Source organism: Corvus brachyrhynchos, unplaced genomic scaffold, assembly GCF_000691975.1.
Source record: "Corvus brachyrhynchos isolate BGI_N302 unplaced genomic scaffold, ASM69197v1 scaffold101, whole genome shotgun sequence".
Taxonomy (NCBI): domain Eukaryota; kingdom Metazoa; phylum Chordata; class Aves; order Passeriformes; family Corvidae; genus Corvus; species Corvus brachyrhynchos.
The window spans coordinates 22608327-22631204 of NW_008237239.1; the positions used below are offsets into that span (position 1 = coordinate 22608327).

Sequence of the window (22878 nt, forward strand, 5' to 3'; positions counted from 1 at the left end):
CGCCCCCGGCGGCGGCACGGGCAGCCGTTCCCGGCGGGAAGGGGGCCGCAGCCCAGCGCTGCCCGGGATGCTCTCCAGGCCCTGCTGCTCCCCGGGCACCGCTGCTTTGGGGCGTTCCCTCCACCCCCGGCACTTTTGGGGCTTGGCTTTCTCAGTACGAGCTCCGCGGGTCGCTAAAATTAATAAACGCCCTTTCTAGCAGCGGCTCTGTCCCGGACCCAGCCTGAGCAGGGCAGGGGGTGAAGGATTCGTGCTGCCCACATCTCACTTCTGGGCATAGACTCCGGGTGCTTCTGGGGTGAGAGGCTGGGGCAACACTTCTCCCTGTGCCACTCCAGGGTTGGAGCCCCCTGGCAGCCCCAGCCCCTGTCCCCCAGGAGACAGCTTTCCCACTCACACTCACATTCGAGTCCACGTTTTGTTCACTTCCCTGGCCTTGAAAAAATACCAGTTCCTTGTTGATGTGAAATGTAAAAAATAAAAGTTTAGAAACTCCTGGGAAATGGGAGAAGTGGGAGGGCCCTGCTGTAGTATCAGCTGGTTTGATTCATCTTTTGCCACGTAGTTTGAAGTCCATGAAAGTGGCCACACTGCTTCTGCAGTCCCAGAGGTCCCAGGGATGACCTGCCATGCCCAGGACCACGCTTCTCCCCCCCACAGTGGGGCTGTGGGCACAGTTCTGCCATGTCCTGCACCTCAGTGCCTGACCCACCACAAGTGATGCCTCCAGCAAGGAAGGCTCTGTGTGGGGATTTACTGCTCTGGGGGTGGCCCCAGGGGCTGCTGTTGCTTTTATACTGTCAGGTGTTCTCTTCCCACCCCTACATCTCTTCCCACCCTTAGGGGACCTGTCTTGGTAGTTCCTGCTGCTCTCCAGGATGAAACTGTGCTTCCACTCTGGAACAGCCAGAGAGCACAGAAGAGCTGCTGCTGGTGCCACTGAGAAGAGAAAGCCCATGGAGGAGGCTGACAAGTGAATCCCACTGGGGACAGCTCTGGAGGAAACTGCAAAAATTTTGGGCCCCAGCAGCTCATCCCACTTGTGGCCCTGCTCCACTACCTGCTTGAGGCTGGTGCTTTGTTTGTTGGGACTTTGTGCCTCCTACCTTTTATTTGGTGTGTACTGATGATGTCAGACCTCTGGGCCAACTCCCCCCTCTCCACATTGCCTGGTGCCAGGGTGTTCAAACACACTTCCCCTAAGACAGAAATCTAAGACTTGAAACCACTGGGGCAAAAGAGCACGAAGAGAAATAGAGGCACAACATTGTTTACTCAAACACCTGACCAGAGTGAGGAAACAAAATCAAATACTTTAATTTCTGTGGCTGACCTCTGTGTCAGAAGGGGCTTTTGCTCCAAGACAGTTTACATGCTGCTTTCCATGGAAGGAACCCCAGGACTTCCGCAGGGACACACACACACACACACACACAGAGATCTACTTCTCTTGCAGCAGTGGGGTTGGGCTCAGAGAATGGAATGTGAGAAGAAAGGAGTCTGTAGTAGCAAGATAGAGATGCTACAGATATGTTTCCCCAGTTGTAAAGCATCTGTGGCTAAAAATCATTTCCTACTGGCAGTGTGGTATCTTTTTCTAGTGCTAAATTCATGCTTAATTTCTTTTTATGCCTCCAGAGCTGCAAGGGGAGATGGCAGGATCCGTGGGTGGGCTCCATGGGGTGCCATGTGCTTCCTGCCACCATTCATCAGCCCCAAGCAGGTGCTTCAAATGTGCCCCGATGCCACTGCCACATTCTGCACGTGCCCAGCTGCTCTTCCCATGGGACATGGCTTTGCAGGCAGGCTCACAGACCCTGTGGTTTACAGGGGGATCATTAAGGATCAGAAAGGATATCTCTTGAGCACTTGTGTACCCGCATGGTCCAGCCCACGGCACTGCTGCCCAGGGAGCATCCCCAGGGCAGGTTGGTGCCATCCTATCCTTTGAACCCTTTTTATCCTTTGGCCACGGGTGGGACAGGCAGTGACAGTGGCTGCTTTGGTGGGCAGAGGTTCCAGCAGGGCAGGTTGCAGCCTTCTGAGCCTGCCAGGGCGCTCACACGCTGTCTCTGCAGGGACAGTGGCTCCAAATCCCCGTGCTGCCCGGGCTGCTCAACAGCATGTGGGCCTCTGAATAAACAGAATTTAAGCCTGGAATTTGGCATTCATCTGGCTGGCCTGGAACCAAGACCTGTCCCTTAAAAACCCACAGCCTCCCTTCACACCTCTGGCAGCGCAGTGCTCAATGTGCCCTAGACATAAGCGTACACTCCTGCCAGGCCTGCAGCTCACATCCTCTTCCACAGTGCTGCAGTTTTCCTGTGGAAACAAGTTCTGAAATAGCCTGTAATTGTAATATTACCTACTAGGATCAGGTGCTACCTTCTCATAGCTGTATGTGGATCTCAATGTGTATCTGGACTGCATGACTTTGAGATTTAGACATAGTACATGCATACCTTGCAATAACCCTCCTTTGCACAGACATTGTTTTTTTTACATGGTTGCTCAGGCTAGTTTGAACAGAATACAATTGAAATGATGCTTTTCTAAATGTGTATCTCTAAATGATCCAATATCCAGGTGGTGTATTTCCATGTCTCTGCATGGCAGCAGTGAGAGCTGCTGGTGGGCAGACCCCAGCTCCCTATTGGAGGGAGCTGGACGCCAGGACTGACCCCAGCCCTCCTGCACAAGCTGCTTTTGCCCCACCAGTGTAACAGCAGGCAACAGCCCAAACTGTCCCAGATGGCCTGAAGCAAAGCACACCTGGTTACATGGATTGCTCTGGAGCATGCAGGAAGTCACAGCTGCTCCCCATCGCCCTGGGAGTGGTGCTGGTGCTGTGGCTGCAGCCCTATGGGTCTCCCAGCAAGAGATCCTGCAGGGTTGCATGTATCCCAGATGTGTATGGCAGCTGTAAGGAGGTGAGTTGGTTTGGGGAGGCTGCAAGTGGAGAGGGAGGGAATTGTCCCTGTTGTGTGGTGGTTGCTGGAAAGGGAGTTTCCTTGGGCCCACCACTGCTGTGCTGCACGGAGCAGGTGCACAGAGGAGTGACAGCAAGGGCTGGGCTGTGCTGTGAGGGCACCTGGGCTGGCTCTGCTCTTGTGTTTGCCCCTGAAGTCAGGGTGAGGGGTGTGTGGTGGCTGTGGGCCTCCCCTTGGGCCACGCTGTGGGGGAGGTGGGTGGCTGGGCAGGGGGGTGCCCAGGAATGTGGTGTGGGGCTTGGAGCAGGGCAGCCATGGCCTCTGGCTGTGCCTCCTCTGGCTGGGCAAGGGGGCAGCAGCAGCTCTGGTCTGGCTTCTGCCCACCCACAGGATGCTGGAGAAGGGCAGAAAAGGACTGTGTTGGGCATTTCCAGTTCCTCAGGAGCCTGAGCTTGTCTCCTGGCAAGGGCCAGCATATTGTAGGGTAAGTGCCCCAGGGACCTGCTGGTCACCCTGCTCCCTGGGTTTCTGGGTGATGGTGCTGTCTGGCTTCAGAACAGGGACTTTGGTCTCTGCTGCAGCTGAGCTGGTGCTGCTGCCTATTTGAGGAGAGCCAGGAGAAGCTGCAGGCTGTGCTCATCACCACTTGCCTCTCTGCCTCTTCTGACTTCTTGAAAATGTTCTGGGTTCCTGCCTCGTGATGCCAGAGTGCTCCCTGGGACAGGGGCTGAGAAACAGCTGGAGATGCTTGTTCCTTCAGCTGAGGGAGAGACCTGTTCTCGTGGTGGTGCTTGGATGAGGACAAGGCATGGAGGTTTTCCCTGTGTCTCATCTGTCTTCACCAAGCTCCAGTTTCTGACTTAGCTTTTGTGTGGTTTATTGCTAATTTTCCTCCTCCCCTTCTGAAATGGTTCCATTAGCAGGGTGCTAAAGAAATCTGTGAAATAATTATCCCAGATCTCTCTAGTGGGTTTGCCATGTGATGGTGTGTCTGCATGGCTGTATTAATAGTATCATACTACTATACATCAGTTTTCATCCCAAAGTGCTTCCCGTGCCGAGGGGTGAAGCCTGAATAGAAACATACGGCACGTGAAAGGGAGCTTCTGCCTCACCTCCCAGACCCCTCAAAGCCATGGGGTGTGAGAAGACCCTTCTTGCTGGTCTTGCACCAAATCCGAGTTTGGTCCCCCAATCCAGTTGGGATCTCCCATGTGCTTCCCCACCCACAGTGGCTTTGGAGAGGGAGCAGAGCAGTGGCATTTTGTGGCACTGTACATCACAGGAGGAGCACAGGGTATGGTTGCCTGAAATGTGCAGGTGTTTTGACAAGCTGCTGGCCCTTGCAGCAGAGCTGCCTTTCATGGGAAGGCTCTGCCACCTGCTCAGCTCTGCTCAGGTGTCTGTGGCCAAGCTCCTGACAGCACGTGGGCTGTTCTCTCACAGGGATAATGTGCCTGGAGTCATACTGAAGTGTTAAAATTGCAAACAAGACCCAGTTGAGAAGGGTTCCTGGTGGGCATGTGCACAAAGGGACAGAGGGTGGCTTTCCCCCCCTCCCTTGTCTCCATTCCAGAGGTGCAGGTGAGGCTCCTCACCAGCCTTCTGCTCCTCTGGAAGGTCCTGGTGGTGAATTCCTTAAGGAAGCCATGCCCTGGCTCCTGCCTCCTCTCCTCAGGGGATGTGGGTGTGGGCTGGTGTCTGCTGGATGCTCTCCATCGCCTCGCTGGTGGGAGGAGGAGAACCAGAAGCCGTTTGGAATCAGGATTGATGGGGTTTCTCCAGGTGATGTAAAGAGACTCTGCATTTCGTTCCAGCTGTCCAGCAATAGAATATATTTAACTTTAAAAAAAAATATCCACAGTATCAAAACACAAGAAGTCACAATCCAATACTCAGTGATATAAATAGGCATACAAATGGTCCTCTGCAACCCCTCAGTTTGGGCTCCAGTATGAAAATGAAAGGTGGGCTCACCAGCAAGGTGCAAATGGCACAGGTGGGCAGGCCCCTGCTCCCTCCTTCCTAGGGTGGAAAAATCTGATGTACCCATACATGGCCAAAACCAAGGAGAACACAGACTTGAGCCAGCGATCCCCCTCCCAGCCTCGGGAGCAGCGCCTCTGTCTGTGTGTGGTGGGTGAAGGAGGGGTGTGGGTCAGGGTGGGATCACTTGCTGGGTGTTTGGGAGAGCACTGCCATCACCTCCAGGCAGGGCTGGTAGAGGTGAGCCCCTGTTTTGGTCCCAAGCCAAAATGTGCCATTCCCTTTCACCTGCCTGTTGAAAGCGTTCTTAGAGCTGGAAGATGAATTGAGCTACTCTGGCCTTGCCATTCTTAGAGCCTGAATGAAGCCTTCACTTCCTACTGCACCATTCCAGCAGTGGGGACAGGGCATTGTTGCTTCCCTCTGGCCAGTGGGTGGGTGCAAGAGAAGCAGGACTTGGCTTTTAGCCTGGCTTGGTTATTTATACAGATGACAAGAGGAGGAAGGATGGCTTGTGGGTGGCATGAGCTCTGATGGGATTCACTGTAATTAACCCTGGTTCAGTTGGTGCCACTGTGAGCTGGGGTTTTGCAGCATGCTGCTCCCACAGGGGGGTGGGAATGCTGAGTGCCAGTTTGGGAATTAAATTGCAGCACTGCTTCAAAGTGCATCGTGTGTGTGTGAGCATGAAGCAAAGTCAGCTATAAAATACAGGGCTGTGTTGCCACACCGAGGTTAGCAAGCGTGTGGGAGAAGACATTGCTTTTAACTGGGAGGAATGTCGGATCCAGCCAGGCTTGATATCTCAAGCCCTTGTACCTGGGCTTGAGATGTCAAGGAACTCTCAGTGGTGTCTTGTGGTGGATGCATTTTGGGCTGGGTAGCAAGAAAATGCACCCTGGCTGGAGTGTATGCATGTGTGTGAACTGCAGGGTCAGCCCAGAACGAGCAGGAGGCAAGGCTAGGGTGGAATAAAACCCTGGAGAATACTGGGACTGTGACTCTCCAGCTTCCCATCCACAGAGCTCAGCACAATACTCACAGCAAGACTTAAGGGACGATTTCCAGCAGAACTGAAAGGTCTTCATTAAAATGTGTGACAGTCAGTGCACGTGGGCAGGAACATGCAGCTTTGTGTCTTGGGAAGCACGGGGTGTGGCACAGATGGAGTCACAGGCTAACACTCCTGACCCCAGGCTGCCTGTGCCGGAGCTGCTCCCAGCACAGAGCCCCGCTGACCTTCCTGGCTGCGATTGCCACGGCTGCTTCTAATTAAAATCGATTAAGCAAATCACCACAACAGGCAGAAATAAGGCTTTTTGTCCTGGGTGTCATTTGACAGATTTCAGAGTGATGCCAAGGCCCTGCAGCAAGTATGGCCAACCAGGCAAAAGGCTGGGAGGGTGGGGCTCACCTGCCAAAGCACCTTTTCCGTGGTAAATACAGATTTGGCAACACCAATGAACTTGGGAGAAATGTTACTGTGCCCTGCCTTGCAATGGTTGGGCTGACCCAGAATGAAGCTGGTTTTTGACTGGCTACACATTTGGGTTGGTTCCTACCTGGAACTGCTTTTCAATGAGTAGTAAATCAGTTGTTCAGCCCGGTTGGGTTCAAGTACCAAGAAACTAATTCATTAAAGCCCTTTTGTTGGTGTTTTTTTTTTTTTTTTTTTTGAGAAGCCTGGTTTTCACAATCAGAAAGCAGCAGCAGAAAATTCCGTGTTGCTGGCAGACAGGGGTGAAGCAACTGCGTTTATTCCTCGTTACCCACTATCACTCTTTAGCTGTAGAACTCGCGTGTCAAACATCTACATTTATAAAGCAGCTGATGGTGCTGGGATAGCTGGGTGCCATGCACTTTGGACCAGCTGGAGGGCTCGGGGCTGCCACCTCTGGCTGTGCTGGCGAGGAGGCAGGGCTGGGTGGCAGCAGCGGTCACAGCACAGCTCCCACACGAGGGAGGGGATTTTTCTAGGCCCGGTGGAGGTGGAGGTGTTGTCCCCTCTGCAATGCTTCGGAAAGAGGTGTGAAAGCGCTGGGTGGTTAATTTTACCCTAAAGAGAAAGAAAGTGATTGTTGATGGGAGGGAAGCTCCAAATTGTTACTCATAACTGTGTCTTCATGGCACGGCTCTTATCAGTGCCTGGATTGTGGGCACCACACACACCCCCTCCAGCTGCTGCCAGCTGCCCACAGAACTCTGGCCTCTTGTGAGAGGAGGAAAACCAAGTCATAGTGGAGGGTGTGATACTAAAGATGGGATTTGCAGAACCCCCTGGTGATCACAGCCCTGCCCTGGGCTCAGTCTCTGAGATCCCCACAGCTCCCCTCTTCTTGCCATGGGGAGACCTGAAGCCAAGGTGAGGGGCACACCACTGCCTGAGAGCAGGCTGCTGCTCACACCTGGGCTGGGAGGAGCTTGGCAGGGCGGGTTTTAGTCAGGGCTATTGGAAAAAGCACAAGGATTTATCATTGTTATTGCTACCACAGGACAGCCTTGGGGAAAATGCAATTTGATGCTTGCTGCCTGGTAGTAAGGCCAATCTATAAAGTGGCTCCTGTCCTAAAGCAGAGAGTGGGAAACTGTCTGCTTCTAATTAAAATCAATTAAGCAAATCACCACAACAGGCAGAAATAAGGCTTTTTGTCCGGGGTGTCATCTGACAGATTTCAGAGCCTCTGAAGTGGTGCATTGAGTGTTTTCTTGGCTTCACCAATTTCATAAAAAGGTGAAAGATAAGAAAAAATTTTACAGAGCAAAACCTGAAAGTAAATTATAAATCCCACACCTCGTCTGTGCAGTGCTGCACTGTGGTCCCAAACTCCCTCCCACAATAAATGCAGCCAGCACCCAGACCTCACCAAATTGATGCTCTCAGAGACCTGCAGCCATCCCAAGGAGGGCAGCATTTCCATTCAGTCCTTTCCCAGCCAATCCAATTCTCCCATCCTTGCTAGAGCACAGAGACAGACAGCACCAAATGTGGCCCAAAAGGTCAGCAAAACCCTGGTGATGCTGATGAGGAGCTAATTCTGCCCCTTTTTGTTCCCAGGGGACCTTTTGTACAGGTGCTGGGTCTCTGGGATGGGGCATCTGCTGCTGATCTGACATCTGATGGCTCAGCAGATGCAACTTTTGGAAGTTTAAGCCCAGTGAAAATGTCAGCTTGTTTAATCCTCCCCAGCCTGAGGCTTCTTGTGCTGCCTGTCCACTACACATTTAAATCCACCTTCTAAAAGTGAACCCGACTTCCCAGGCACCAGAAGTTGTTCTTAAGCCATGCTTGCTGCTCCTTTTTCAGAGCTTCTGCACTCAAAGGTTTTGCCTGGTTCCTTTTATCCATGGCCTGTTATCCATGTCTGCAGGGGCTCCTGCACACCCATCCTGGCACCACAGCACAACTAACTCTATGCTTAGGCAGTGTTTGGTGTTTGCACTTGACCCAGCCATTCTGTTTTGGCAAAGGTGAGGGGTTACTGTTGCTCTTTGTCGTTGCACTCACTGCAGCTGAGTGGGCAAGTGGTTTGGGCGGCAGGATAACTGTGCTGCTCTTCCTCCTGAGCACTTCCAGCCCTGGGTGGACAGGAAGCACCAACTGGTACTTGCCTTCCAAGGAAACCTTTGCTTCTCTGCTGCTCGTGTTGTGTGGCTTGCGCCGCTCTAAAACTTGATGGGTTTTCATCTCTTTTCCTCTAAAATGACAAATGCAAAGCTTTCCTGTCTGCACCATGGAATGATCTTCGCTTTCTATGCAGCAGCCCAGAAAGCTGAGCTCAGCATCCCTGTTTGGATACAAGGTAGTAACTAAATACCTGTTTCTGTCTATCCAGCATGGCAGACCAAGCCATGGTTTAGGGTGTGAGGCAAGGGAAATGCATCCCGAGTTATTCCTGTGGTTCTGCCATGGGGTTGCTTTGGAGACCTGTCATTTCCCTTACTGCATACTGCTGTTTCTCAGCTGTACAAATACACTGCCCTAGCTGAAGTCTGGCTTGGTAAAATATACAATTAATTGTTTATATTATGAATTTGCCTCCTTGTTTTTATTTATTTATTTATTTTCCAATTAAGACTGCTGAGATCAGAGGAAATGCTTGAGCCAGCATCTTCACAGCGAAGGCCGGTGTTCCCAAGGCTCCCAACTCTCTGCCCCTTTCTCCTTTTCAGGCAGCCCAAAGCTTTTTATAGCACATAGCCATGGAAGGGTGAAGTGAAAAAAGTCTGCCATCCATTCTGATGCCTGCATAGGATAAATGTGCATAGTTTGGAGGGGTCCTGTCCCACCACGAGTTAGTTGGGACTGTGGATGATGCTTTATCCTTAGCCCTTGAGAAGGACCTCCTGAGCTAGGGAAGCAAAGAGGTACTGATGCCTGCTTTCCACAGGCTGTGGGCTCACAGCGCAGGGCGGGCATTGGGCAGGTAGGAAACTTTCTGGGAAGAGAGGTCTTGCATTAAAGCCAGACAGTGTCTAGACATCAGGAGAACACCTGGGCCTGTGGGGAGACTAAGCCAGAGGTTTACACCAAAACACCGAAGGAGCTTCCTGCCCCAGCAGCTCTCTGTGGGATCACCGACAGGTGCCCTGCCCAGCACAGGGCTCTCCTCCACCCTTGGTGGGCAGCTCAGGGGCACTGGCTGCTGTTTGACACCCCAGCTCTCTTTACAACAGGAGGTATTTTAGCTGACAGGACCTGTTCTGCATGAAAAATAAAAACCTTTGTTAAAAGCAGACCATCATACCAGGAGAGGCTAGACACTTGTAGAGCAGTGGGGTTTGCTGCCATCCCTTTCTCACCGTCTGCCTCTTGGCAGGAGCAGTGGGCTGGGAGTGGGTCTCAGCTCTGCCATGCCTGGGCGGCTCCCTGTTTTGGCAGTGGGTTTGTGTGAAGCTCCTCTGGCTGGAAGGACTCTCCCTGGATGGGAGCAGCCTGGCATTGTCCTCTTTCAGCAGGGCTCCTCCTCCTGCCATCTTTTTGGAGTGGAAAAGCATCCAGGTGCTGACACCACGCTGAGGGTCAGAGGGGTCATTCCACCTGGATGGCCACTGCAACTCTGCACATCAGGTTCAAACTACGAAATCCCAGCCCTACCCCGTTTGGCCATGGGCCTTCCAGCCACAACAGCTCCCAAAGCACCAGGTTGTGATCCTGGAGCTTCAGACACTTACCTGGGGAAGCTTCAGCCAGGAGCACTCGGCGCGCTCTAAGGGGATCCATTTCCAAAGCACAGAGACGCTGCCAGCAAGTCCCTTTCGGGGCAGGAAAAGTCTCGTTCTTTGGCTCCCCCAGTACTGTTTTACACGAGAGGCTTTTGGCAGCACAAGGCTGTACTCGCTGCCCTAGAGGCGAGGTGCTGCAGGACACCGGTCCTGTGCTAGGCATGTGTCCCCTGGGCTGGTGGGAGCTCTGGTCTTTGCATGGTGGCAGCGGATGGAAGCAGGGCGTGGCCCCAGTCACTTCAGCGGTACAATACGATTTACAGCAAGCACTTTTCTCAAGACATCTGTGGGGACAGAGCTTCAGTGAGCGTCATATATACACAGACAGCTGGGTTGGACCCTCCACTACTGCAAAGCAGTCAAGGATGGAATCTCGGGGTGGGAAAAAAGTACCACTGGTTTGCTTTGACAGCCTGTACATATATCTATGAATAGCTCCTTGGCATTTGATGTTCGCAGCCAGCGTCCTTTAACAGCGAGCATAAAAAGGAGGCAAAACGTCTTCACAGCGACCTCCCCCGGGAGGAGAGAGAAAGCAGCATCTCCCACTCCCCTGGTTCAGCTGCCTGCCCAGGTGCCACCTTCGCCAAGGGTGTTTCCTTGTCCGGGCACCCTCGTCCTCCTCGTCGGCCGCCCACCGCGTGCTGGCCGGGACCACTCCTAAGCCAAGCCATGCTTGCCTCATCTCCGCTGCTCGGGGCCGTCAGTGCAAGTCTGCGCCGGCTGCTCGGCATCTCCGCTCCGCTGGACGGGCAGGTGAAGCGGGCAGACACAGGGAAACAAAACAAAAGGGAGAAGAAGAGAGACAAAGGGTAATGAAAAGGTCCGTGGCCCACGGCTGTCAAAGGAAATCTCTCGCCGTGTTTCTCTGACCATACTTGTCCCAGCCACTACAGCTGCTGTGGGATCCCCTGTTCCTTGTAGCCTGTGAGGAGGGAGGGGAAGGGAACATGATTAGAGTTAATTCCTAACGAGGACCCTCGGTGAGGCTCAAGCAAGCCACAAGCCTGGTTTACCAGGAGTGGCAAAAACCATGTGGGAAAACAGGGAGGCTGCCACATTCCCCCTCGTGGCCAGGCTGCCCGGGGCAGCCACCCTGCCCTGCTTTAGCCAACAGCTGCCTGGTGCTGCCACCTTCCTGGCACAGCCATGGGGACGCTGGCAGCCAGCCCTGCTGCTGTGGCACCCGCCTGCCACCAGCCTGGCATGGGCACAGGCAGCTCTGCTTGAAGAGATTGTAAAGGCACAGAAGTACCAGCGGTCACCAGTTCCAGCCCCATAACCTAAAGCTTGCATGGAGTGTGTTTTCCTGCAGTGCAGGGGAAATGGATGCCCTTGTATCCTGCTCCAGAGACACGGCTGTTCCCAAGCACTGACCTGGCAGGTTGTGCATCCGACACGCATCTCTCCTTGTGATCTATTTGTGTTTGAACCTCGTCCTCCCAGAGCACTGCCAGGCAGGAGGAGGTTGGTTTCCTCTCTCCATCCTTTTGTTCCCATGCTGGCTTTTGCTAAGGGTGCTCCCCAGCAGCAACCAATTTGCACTGCAGTTTGCACAGGTGAACAAACACTTCTTGGAGGAGAAGAGGAATGCCTTGGATCACAGGCTGACATGTCAGAGTTCAAACAAAGATCTCGGGATGCCTCTAATGATATTCTCACTGCCTGGTTCTGCACTTGCTTTGCTTCAGCCCAGCAGAATTACAGGTGCTTTAGTTAGGGCACAGCAGCCAGCTGGTGGGCCTGGAGGAAACTGAACTTTTTCAGCAGCAAAACCAAGGAAACTGCCTGGATATCTGTTCTTTCACCCTCTTTCCTCTCCTGTGGCCATGAGGTTTGATGCACTTCCCAACCAAGACAGCAAAGCCTTTGGGGTCCCCACTGTGTTGCAGCCCCACGGATGTTGCAAGGGCTTGAGCAGCTTGTCCTGCTGCTTGTCACAGCTCCTCGGGGTCCTGGGCCCCAGATTATTTACTGTCCTGCACACCGTGCTTGAGGGCTGCAAATCCCATAGAGGACAGCTCCATCCCCCAGGAGGGCTAGGGCAGGGAAGGGCAATAGGAGCGCATCTGCAGCTCCTGTGCTGGTCCAGGATAATGAGAAAAATACTGGATTTTTTAATGCTTTCCTAAGCGGTTGCAGTGACTGTGCCAGAAGCTTTACCCGCTCTCCTTCCAAGAGAAGCTGGGCTTGTTATTCTGACTGTATCAATGCAAAAGATCTCCTTATTAAAGAAGCAAACTGTCCTTTCTTGCACTGCCTGCCACAGTGAAGATCTTTCAACTAAAAAACTTTTTAAAATCTGGAGGGGTTTTTTTCTTAGTTTAAATAACGTAAGTAGCCTGTCATTTTTATATTTTGAATTTCAAAGAGGCCTGACATTTCATATCTCAGAAGAATGCTTAACTTTTCAAACACTTTCCCATTTATGCTTTGTAATATTTCTTTCCAACCCTCATGTTAGTCTTTTTTAAGTGCCTTACAGAAACTGAACAAAAAATACCAGCAGGTGCCAGAACCCCTATCTCTAAGGGACTTTTTGCTGAACTAAGAATTGACTCCAGCAAATGAACTTTGCTGTACTTTGGAAAAAATCCACACATTCACCCAGGCTTGGCAGTCTGGATCTCCTGCTGTTAAACAAGCACAAGGGACAGATTAATGACACTTAACTGAATTGCTGCCTTTTGTGTGCAGCTGAACAGAAAGACTCTCATCTCTTTCAAACAGCTTTTTCTAGGGGGCAAAATGATGATTTCACATGCATTTATGTTTTAAGTGTGAGCCAGCTCTGAAGGCAAGGTGAGCTGGCTGGAAATCTGTACTTGGGGCTTGTCTATGGCACTGGTTTAATTTGTTCAGGGAGCACAGTTAAAAAAAAAAAAACAACCAACCAACCAACCCCATGGACCAAAAAGGTGGGGCCTGCCTTAAATCCTCAGCAAAAGTAACAGTAACTTGCTTGTACAGCCATGCCTTTTATTGAGATAGAAGAAAATTAAGACTGAGAAATCCTTTCAGTCTGGCTATTGGTGTTGAAGCTGGCTGGAAGGAAGTTACAGTGGCCAAGCCTGTCTCTCTCTTTACATGACCAAAGTAAGGCAAAAAATGACCTGTCCTATGCTAAACTCATTTATTACAGGATTTCAGACGTAACTTATCAAATAGTTTATATGTGAAAATAGTTACTGCATTTCTTGCACAGGAATAGCTGTTCTGTAGGAAGCAGCTTTACGTTAATATGCCTGCAATAAAGTTGAGGTGCAATCCTGTACAACAGACAGCTCCGGGTTCAGGATTAAGTGGGCCTGTGCACAAAGTCACTGATTTAATCCAGTTTACTTGAAATTGCACTTCTCCTGTAAACCATGGCATGTAAGACTGAGGCAAAAAGAACTCAGTCTGTGCACAGGCTGTCCTTCTAGGGCTGGGTTTGTGCAGAGGGCGGCTTCAAGGCTGAAATGGGTTCCTGCTCTGCTCCGAGGGGGCCCTTGGGGCATCCCCAGAGGCATTTCAATGCTGTGTGAAGATTTTCACCATCCCTGGGGCTGTGCAGCCAAAGGACAGACACAGAGACAGTCAGACACACATATGTAGAGGCACATGGCTGGACTTGGGCTGGGAGTGGGCAGCACTGGCCAAAGCGACTTCCAGATGTCGTGCCCTGACCGATGCTCACTGCTCTCCATGGGAAACTGCCTCGGAGTGTGAGGAGGAGGAGGAGGAAGAACAGAAACAAACTTACCTTGTGAGACTTTGATGGTGAACAAAAGGAGGCAAAGGAACATGAAAGAAAGAGAGAGGGAGAAATGTAACTGTAGACGATATATCTGAAACACATGGAGAACCAGAAGAGAATGAACAAACTGAGGCTGCAGAGTAAACAGAGAACAGCTGCTCTACCATCAGACATTCACACCAGGGCTAAACATTACTTAAAATCCTTTACTTGAAGTGGATCATTTCATTTGGGACTCTTGTTTAAAGACGATAGGGCAATCATCATCTGCTTTTCCAGCCCCAAGCCAGACAAGCTGGATGGGCTAGCACCTCTGAGCAATGCTCCCAGAAAATCTTTCCTCCATGTCATCGGTATTTCATGGGTTTGACTGAAGGGGAACCACTGAAGGAAGGCATTAAACAAGACATCACAGTGTACCAAAGGGCACATGGCATGCCATTCACAGTCTGGGAGCTGGGAACACTACACCTGAAGAGTTTTTGGTAGTTTCCCTGCTGAATTTGCTTGTGTCCACAGATAACTCACAACCACAGCATGCCTCAGCCTGTCTGGGTGCTGCAAACACTGGTGCTATTTAACATTCCTACAATAGTTTAAGAACTTGCCCCACCATTTCATTTGGTAGGAAACTGTAAAAAAGGGTATTTTAACTACTTTCCTCAGGCCTAGTTTGGATGATGGCTCTTTTTAGATTTTTTTAAAAAGAGTAATAAGTCTAAGCAGGCAATTTGTCCTCGGAATTTTCTTCATCTCATGAAGGGTTACCAGTTGTTTTGGGCCTTCTGCTCCCCTTTCCTTCCCAGGACAGCCGTATTACCTGCCCTAGCAGAGGTCCTGCAGAGCAGAGAGGTTCGGTGATGCTCCCCAAAGTCCCTCGGAGCCTGAGGATACAGTGACTGTGCAATCATCTACTGCTGCTTCTGGCAGGGTCTGAGCAGACCAATTAGCAAAGGAGTGACAAGGATGGCATGATTACAGGTGAGTTCTCACTACTGGCTGGCAATAGCCCCAAGAGTCAGCTGAAGCTCCCTCCAGTGAACCTGAGAGCGATGGTGCAGCCATCGTTCATTCAGAGGCCAAAAGCTGAGGGAGGGCTTCCTTCAGAAAGCAGGCTTGACTTCTTGGCTGCGTTCAGCAGAGGCAAAGCAATGCCTGGACAAACAGTCCCTGACTTGTATCCCCTGTGCCACATCAGCAGGACATTACTATATTATTTCTCTGGTGTTTCTGTCAAGAAATGGCACACAACCTTTTATAACAGGCTCTGAGCAGGTGGGGACTTCTGGAAAGGCCATTCCACTGTGTTCATTCCGCACAGCGGGGCTAATGAAGATGTGGGCTGGGAACAAGGTGTGCCTTAGCAGAGGGAGCTTTGCCTGGAAAGCCTTAGGAGGCTCATTTTCCAGTTGGCCTTGGCCAGCTAATTAGCTCTGGTTTGCCTCAGCTCTGTGCATCATCCCCGCAGAGCTGGCGAGGGCTTTGAGGAGAGCACAGTGCAGCAGCGCTGCCCAGACATTTTTTGGCAAAAGAATTAAATGCTCCTTTGTAATTCTACCTTTGCCTTCAGACAGCAGGTACAGCAGAGGACTGTTCCCAAAGCCATATGGCCGCTTAAGGAAGATATCTGTGGTGTCCAATGGGGCCAGCTGGCAGTTCGTTTAAATTAGCAGAGAAAATACCCTGTGCTGTGGTGCTGCCAAAAGTAATTAACAGTGACAGCAAAACTGCATTCAATTTACTTTCCTTCTGGGATATTATGCTGCTAAAGTGCACCTTAGAGGAGATGAGGGTTGGACAGGACCCCCCAGGTCAGTCGGTCTCTTGCTTGTCCCTGACAGACACAGGTCTACCCACTCTTGGGGTCTTCCAGGGACAGAGAGAGCAGATCTTGCCATGCCACCTCTGCAGCACTTTGACCTAACTGGAGGAAAAATGTCTTCTAATTTCCACACAGGTCCTTCCTGGTGTTATTTAAGTCTGTCTTAGGCTGAACTGCTGCCCTCTCACATTGACTAGCCCACTGAACACCTTCATCACCAACACGCCTACTGTCTTACAGTTCTCTGGACTCTCTCCAGGTTTTCCACTTGAAGTACAGCCTCCAAAGTTGGCCACAAGCCTCACCACAGCTTTATGCATGCAGAGAAAGGTGATGGGATCAGTGAAAGCCCTACAAGCTCTGCTCCCACCTGCCTGTGTGGTGTTTGTTCCCTCCGTAGCAATGTTCCCCCTGTGCCACTTGTGACTCACTGCAGCCACCACATCCTTCCCTGAAAAACAAGTTGTTCCCTAGTGTGTATTTATGCAGTCAATTAATCCTTCCGTAGAGTCTTGGGCTTGTCCCTGCTGAGCAGCGCTTACTCTTTCCAGACCATTTCTTTGATTTGCGTGGATCCGGGCACTGTCCAGCACTGGTGTGCAGCTGGGGAGCCTCTCCTCCAGTCCATCCTCAAGCCACAAATGAAAATACTGAGCAGAGCTGGATTCAGGAGGGACCTTTCAACACACCTCTCTTTATCTCTTCCCAGGTCAGGAAAATCCATTTAGAGGACAGTTCTCAAGCACATTTTCACGCAGGCCACGTCCCCCTGGCTTGCTGGTAGGAACGCTGTGCGAGACGGGGTCAGCATCTGAAGGTTAGGGATGGCTGACTGCTGCCACCTCACACAAAATTAATTCCTCTGCCACCAAAGGGAATCAAGCCAGCCTGACACAGCTCGCTCTGGACAAACCTGCAGTGACTTTGTGGGGGTTTTTTATTTTTGTATTTTATTTTCTAAATGCATGTGAGTCACTTACTTGATTACTTCTTCCAGTAATTGAAGTATACCTGATTGGCCTATAATTCTTCTCCTTGTTCCCTCATTAAGGACAGTATGCCATTATCTTCAGAGCAGACTCCCCCTTTCCATGCCTGGGAAATAGCACTAGAAGATGAAAAGTTGCAACAAGGCTCCCGTTCAAAAGGCATGTGGATGTGGCACTTGGGGACATGGTTCAGTGGTGGACACGATGGTGATGGCTTAAGACTCAGACTCAATGATTTTGGAGGTTTTTTTCAACCTCAGTGATTTTATGATTCTGTGGTTCTAACTCCCTCCCAGCTCTCTACCAGCTAACAGAGAGGCCCAGATCCAGGGAGCAAGGTACTTATCACTTAGGGAAAGTCCGAGCAGAGTCTCCAACCCTTGGCTGCTTCCCACCTTCCTCCTCACTACCAGCCCTCACCAGCTTAGACAGCATCCTCTGTGTTCTGCCTCTAGCCCATCCAAATAGCATGGCACCCTCACAGGGACACATGGGATCAACCACTTCAAGGCAAGGGGACTAGAGGTGGGCAGTATTTTCACATTTTGTTAACTATTTCCCATCTGCACACAGATTTAAGTTGCGATGGTATACGATTTCTGTCCGGTGCCTCCAATGGTTTGCATGCAAACAAAACCCAGCCAAGGCAAACTGTTTCCTGGCAGTGTTCTTAAATGAAATGTCTTATTTCTTGAATTTGAAACATGGTTTCCTTCTTAAGTTATTATTTTATTTTTAGCATGATAACAAGAACCACTTTGGGTCTGACAGGGCTGTTTGATCCACCTAAGAGCAACCGATCACTTTACTCCTTGTCTCAATTGAGTTTTTTCTTTTATTCTCCATCAACCAAGAGCTGCCTTATTTACCCACTACTTTCTCTGCATGGCATGTAAACTTAAAAGCAGCTATTTAATGAGATGGAAAGAAAATCCCAAGGGCTGCAACTCGTCAGATGCTGCTGGTGAAACATAAGACATGTTGGTTCCTCTTGCCACTCTCTACTACCACCAGAGGGATGAAATACTGCTGCTGTGCTTGGGGACCTCTTGACTGAGCATTCCCAGGACATGCTGCTCATCCATCCTCTGCCTCCCAGGCTGGTGGAATCCAGCCAGATGTGGGAAAGAGGGTTTGGGAGATACTTCCAAGCTGTGTGGTTTTCCTCAACAGTGAAGGTGGAGCAGAACCTCCAGTAAGACCCTCCTAAGTGCCAACCCCTCCAGCTGGAGAGCAGGGCTTTGGAGCAAAGCAGGTCACAGTTTCAGTGGTGGTTCTTTATCAGGACAGATGCTTTCCTGACTCTCCCCACCCCTGCAGAATGGGGTTCTGCCAGACAGCAAACCGCACACGGGGGCTGCCCCGCAGAGGAAGAGCAGAAGAGCTTATGATTATGAACACGCAGTTATGGGATTACACACAAATCCAGCAGATTCTTAAGGACACATCACACATGTATACCAATTCACAATTTAGCCTCAGAAATCACCTGCTCTGCAGGTACATCTGGAAGGAAACGTGGCAGGTGATTTTCCAGGGTAAAGCAAAGAGCAATAGTGCCTTCATCCCGAGGAAAGCTTTTACTTTGCACATGTTGAGGTTTTTAATATCCATCGTTTGCTCTGCATGAGGACTGCCCTAACTGAAGCTGGCTCAGAAATTAGCAGGTGGTTTGGTGAGAGGGTTTAACCCCTTGGGTTGGCAGCTGAAAATGTGGACTGGTTTCCTGCTTTTTGTTTTTTTCAATTTCATCCATTTTGTCTTTAGGCAGGTTCCTGGCAACTCCCTGAGATCCTCTCTCCCCTTCTGTCATGCAGCCACAGATGTCACCAGCAGAGATGACAAAGTGGAGCCCCTTCAAACCAAAAGGCCAGAGCTGCTGGTAAGATGGTCTCTGGGAGAAAGGCTTGCTTTGGGAACTGCCTGTCCTGTCGGCCTGAAAGATCTCAGACCTGTTTGGTTTGAGGGCTTTCCCACCGGCCTCTGACAGACTCTGGAAAGGGAGTGGGGTTTTGCAGATGCCACCAGCACCCTGAGCTCTGTGTGCTTCTGGCTTTGGAGGTGAGGTGAGGCTGTCACCTCAATCCTCTGCACCAGGATACAGGAGGTATGATACAACTTTTACACCAGTGAAAGCCTCTACCAGATAAAAGTTACTGTATTCTGGGTCGGTAATATCTACTAACTGGGGACTTAAATTATGCAAATTTTAAAAAGGATTCTTCTTTCCTTAGGCTTATGTTTTAGTCAACTCCAAGGGTGTATGGGTAGTCTTGCTAGGAGCAGCTTCTGCTGCCTGCTGGCTCAGCCTAAGAATATGGTCTGAGACATGAAAAAAAACAAAACAGAACATTGGGTAAATGTATCCTGGGGAGGAAGGGGAGGGTCCAGGAGAATCCCCAGGGCTTTTTTGGGGACAACTGGCCCTGGGAGCAGAACCAGCCTAGCAGAAACATCTCACTAACCACAGATTTGCAGCCAGAGTTGCAAGGGAGAAAGGGCTTTCTTGTTCAAATGGATGTGACCACGGCAGACAAGGCTCCAGACAGCAGAGTTCACAGTGCTCCCCCTTCCTCCACATTTCATTTCATAAAGGGAAGTTCTTGACCCATGTGGTAGGATGGGAGGCTCTCCCAGAAATGTCACAGGGCCCATTCCTACTGCCTCCTAGCAATTTCTCTGCCTACTGTGTTTCTCATGGACTTGCAGAGCCCATCCTGTGGCTCTTCTTCCCTACAGTGCAGCCCAGTGGCTTGCAGGGACATTATCTGGGACCCAGCAACACGGGCACGGAGAGGAGAAGTCAGGAGGGCGAGTGCACTGTACTTACTTGCAAGAATGACCATGTCCATGCCCCAAAATATGCTCATGATCCAGCCGACCATGACGATGGCCGTCAGGATCTGGATGAGGGCAGCAGCGATGTTCAGCCAGAAGACACAGCACATGTGCCGGTCAGGGAGGTCAGTGCGGGCCCCACACAGCACCGTGAACGCCGACACGAACGTTCCTGGGGAGAGAGCAGCAGCACAACACCCACTGAGAGCCACGGCCTCCTGCCAGATCCCTCCCCTTAGACCTGCTCCCCTCGTAGCATCTCACTTCCCGTACTTGAACACCAGGGTGGAAAAAGCACTCTTTGGGTTTTGGCTCCTTCCCTCCCCACCCGACAGTAACCATTTATGCACTACAAGGGAGTGCTGTGTGTCTGTGGAAATACCTTTGTTCTGCCTGGTGGCTCTCCCCTGGGGAGAAACACTACACAGCAGCTCTAAAAAGGAAAATTGAACCCAGAGTTGCAGGACTGGCTCTAGAAATCTCTCAAGGTTTGGCAGTCTGCTCTAGAATTCACAAATACTGCTCTAGAAGGAGCAGACACACACAAAAAGGAGTGGCACTGCATTTTTGCACGGTGCTTTTCCCAATCACAAGCTGCTACCTGAGGGCATGTTTTAACCAAGAACTTTAGGAAGCTGAACTTCTTAAAGTGCTGGAGCCAGAGGATCTGGTGTGGCAGCCCTTGGCTCTGCTTGAGACCAACTTAGAAATCTTGCAGACACACTTCAGACTTCCTGAAATGTTTCAGATGAAGGAGTTTGTTGATGCATGAAAGTTAAAGTTGGGGGGAAAAAAACTACACCACAGCAGCCTTTCACAAAGATTCTTCCTAAATTTATGCCATTGGACAAGGCAGGTTTTTTACTTTTAGCTGATGTGGTGTGCTCATGGCTGGCTGAAACTCACAGCTCAGGGAAGCCCCAGGCAACATACAGAAATACACAATATGGGTAAAGAGCAGAAGAAACTGTTCCTGGCTCCTATAAAATATGAGCTGTCGACCAGGAGGTTCAGGCACCTCATCTAAGTATGGATTTCATCACCTCTTAGCATTATGAATTGTCTTTGGGCTTTTCTTGATGCCTTGAGAGGCCACCTGAGCACAGAGACTAGACAGGAGTAAGGGAGTAAAGGTAGGTATTTATCTGAAAGGCCTTCAAAGGTACACCCTGGGGAGCCAGAGGCTGCTGCCAAGATGGACCCCAGGATGGACAACAGGTCACGAGTTCTTCACACTTTTATAAGTTTGGTTCATTTGCATAGCAGGGTTAATTCTCCAATTAAAGCTTCAGTTAATGATGTAATTCCCCCCTTTAGAGGTTTTTTGGTTTATACTTTTTGGGCCTAGGACAGTCTGAGTGTCCTTGGAGAACAGGCCCAGAGAGGCTTTGTTATGTCTACCTAGCATGAGAGAGCAGAAATTAACAGGCTACAAGAAACTTCAGTTACACACTGGGCAGTACAGGATTTCAAAAATATAAAAGTTAAAACCTAAGGCATCATTCTAAAAACAAGTGCAGCATTGCTAAGTACCAAGGTGCAGTGTTGATTGTACTGAATAACATAGTTCTGTGAAATGTTTCCTTTGCTCAATACATTGAATGAAATTGATGGTTTCTATAAAAACTGCCTTTTTTCCTCTCAAAGGATGGAAGCCTGCAAACAGCCTGTAAGATGTGAATGAATGAACACATCTTCAGTGCACACAAGTGCCTTGTTGAACTCAGAGGAAGGCGGGAGTCCCTTGGTTTGACTGAAGGTGAGGACAAAACACTCAGTTGACACCCTTGTAGTAAAGCTCATTAGACCAAGAGTGCAGAACCATCTGGTTAGAAGCAAAATACCATTTTGTCCTGTGCTGCCAGGGTGGTGGAAAAGAGAATCCCTTTGCTGCCTCTTCCTCAGTGGGTCACAAGGATAACAGGCAGCTGAGATGCCAAAATGCTGGGGAAGGCTGGCTACAGCCTATTTTTAATCCTGCCACCCTCTGCAAGCTTCAATTCTAGTGTCTTCCTAACACTCCACCAGCTCTTGAAACCCTGCTCGTCTTCCTACCGCTGTCTGGATCCGATTTCATATTCCCACCCCCTCCCTGTGGCACATGCCAGAGCTGGGCATGGAGCAGGCACGGAGGGGAGGGAGTGAGTGCTGCTGGGGCAGGGGGAGACAGCCCTACAGCACAGCATCACTGGCGGGGACAAGGGCAGCATCTTCTGCGTGAGGACCACCCCGGGCTTCCTCCTCTGGCTTTCACAGGCAGGGTTTCATCCCCTTATCCACCAAAAGAAAAGGGTCTGCAGAGCGGAAAGGGAAAGTCATTATAATCCCAAAGGACGTTGTGTAAATCTCTCCATAGCTGTCTTTTGCTCTCTGGCTTTGTTTTCCATGTCTCTTGTGTCCCCCACGTAGGATTATGTGACATCTCTGCCCTGCTTCACCCACCTTTTTTTTTCCTTTGTATTTTTTTCAAAGCAGAAAGAAGCCTGGAATATTTCCCCTCATGCGTCCTGAAAGTGTTGTCTTCAAAATTACACTACAGCACTCTCTGAGATTAAATATGGATTGAGGCAAGATCAGAGACTGGGTGGTTTTGTTTTCCCATCAGGATGCCAAATCTTGCCAAATGGAAATGCCTGTCTCTTTTTTAAATGAAAATCTTCCCCTCTTGCCTTACCTTTAACTCTTCCAAGATGTATTACAAAGAAAGGTCATAAATGAGCAATAATTCTTAAACTACAGCTTCAAATCCTTCCAGTGAAGCTTTTAAGATATTTACATTATTAGAGCAAGGTGCTGAATTAGCCAATTAATGCTCTGAATACCACAGTGACTAAGCTAAAGTCTAATCCCATTCAGAAAGGAATAAAGCTAACAAAGCATTTAAGTGTCCTCCTCTGGACTGGGAATAGATACAGAAACTGGGATTAAAATCTCATGAACCTTGGCTTCTGATTCCTCTTCAGGCCACTTTCCTACTCACAGGAGCCAAATCATTTTTCCAATACCAGTGCATTTTCGTTATTAATTATGATTAGCCAATCTTTGGGAGCTTGCTGGCATTCTTGAATACAAGACTTTAGCCATGCCAGCAGGCATAGGATAGAAGCATTTCTCCCCTACTCCACATATGCTTGAGAATGTGAAGCAGGAGTAAGAGTCTTAAATGCTTTTGTCAAAGTAGATGTTTTCCCCTTAGGAAGCCATCGTGGTTACACCCTGCCAAATATGGAATTATTTGCATCTGGAAACGGAGAGGTGGAGAGAAGGAGGAGGAGAAGAAGGAAGGCAAACAAGCTGTATCTGCTGATACCACCTGGCTGCCTCAGAGCTGGGACACCCAAACCATTCCCC

General features: G+C 50.2%; 1 protein-coding gene across 1 annotated transcript; it reads right to left on the reverse strand.

Annotated features, from left to right (window-relative positions):
- Window positions 1–4741: 4741 nt before the first annotated feature.
- Window positions 4742–21604, reverse strand: STUM (stum, mechanosensory transduction mediator homolog). Its single transcript, XM_017729611.1, has 5 exons — window positions 21583–21604; window positions 19520–19786; window positions 13885–13893; window positions 10089–11064; window positions 4742–6972 (listed from the first exon to the last, which is right to left on the reverse strand). The coding sequence occupies exons 1-4, from the start codon at window positions 21602–21604 to the stop codon at window positions 11030–11032; spliced, it is 333 nt and encodes a 110-aa protein (XP_017585100.1). The 3' UTR covers window positions 4742–6972; window positions 10089–11029.
- Between the last annotated feature and the right edge of the window lie 1274 nt (window positions 21605–22878).

Coding starts and splice junctions, on each gene's coding strand:
- STUM (XM_017729611.1), bottom strand. CDS start 21,604: ATGAAATCGGATCCAGACAGCG. Junction 19,787..21,582: donor GAAATCGGATCCAGACAGCG/GTAGGAAGACGA, acceptor ACGGGAAGTGAG/ATGCTACGAGGGGAGCAGGT.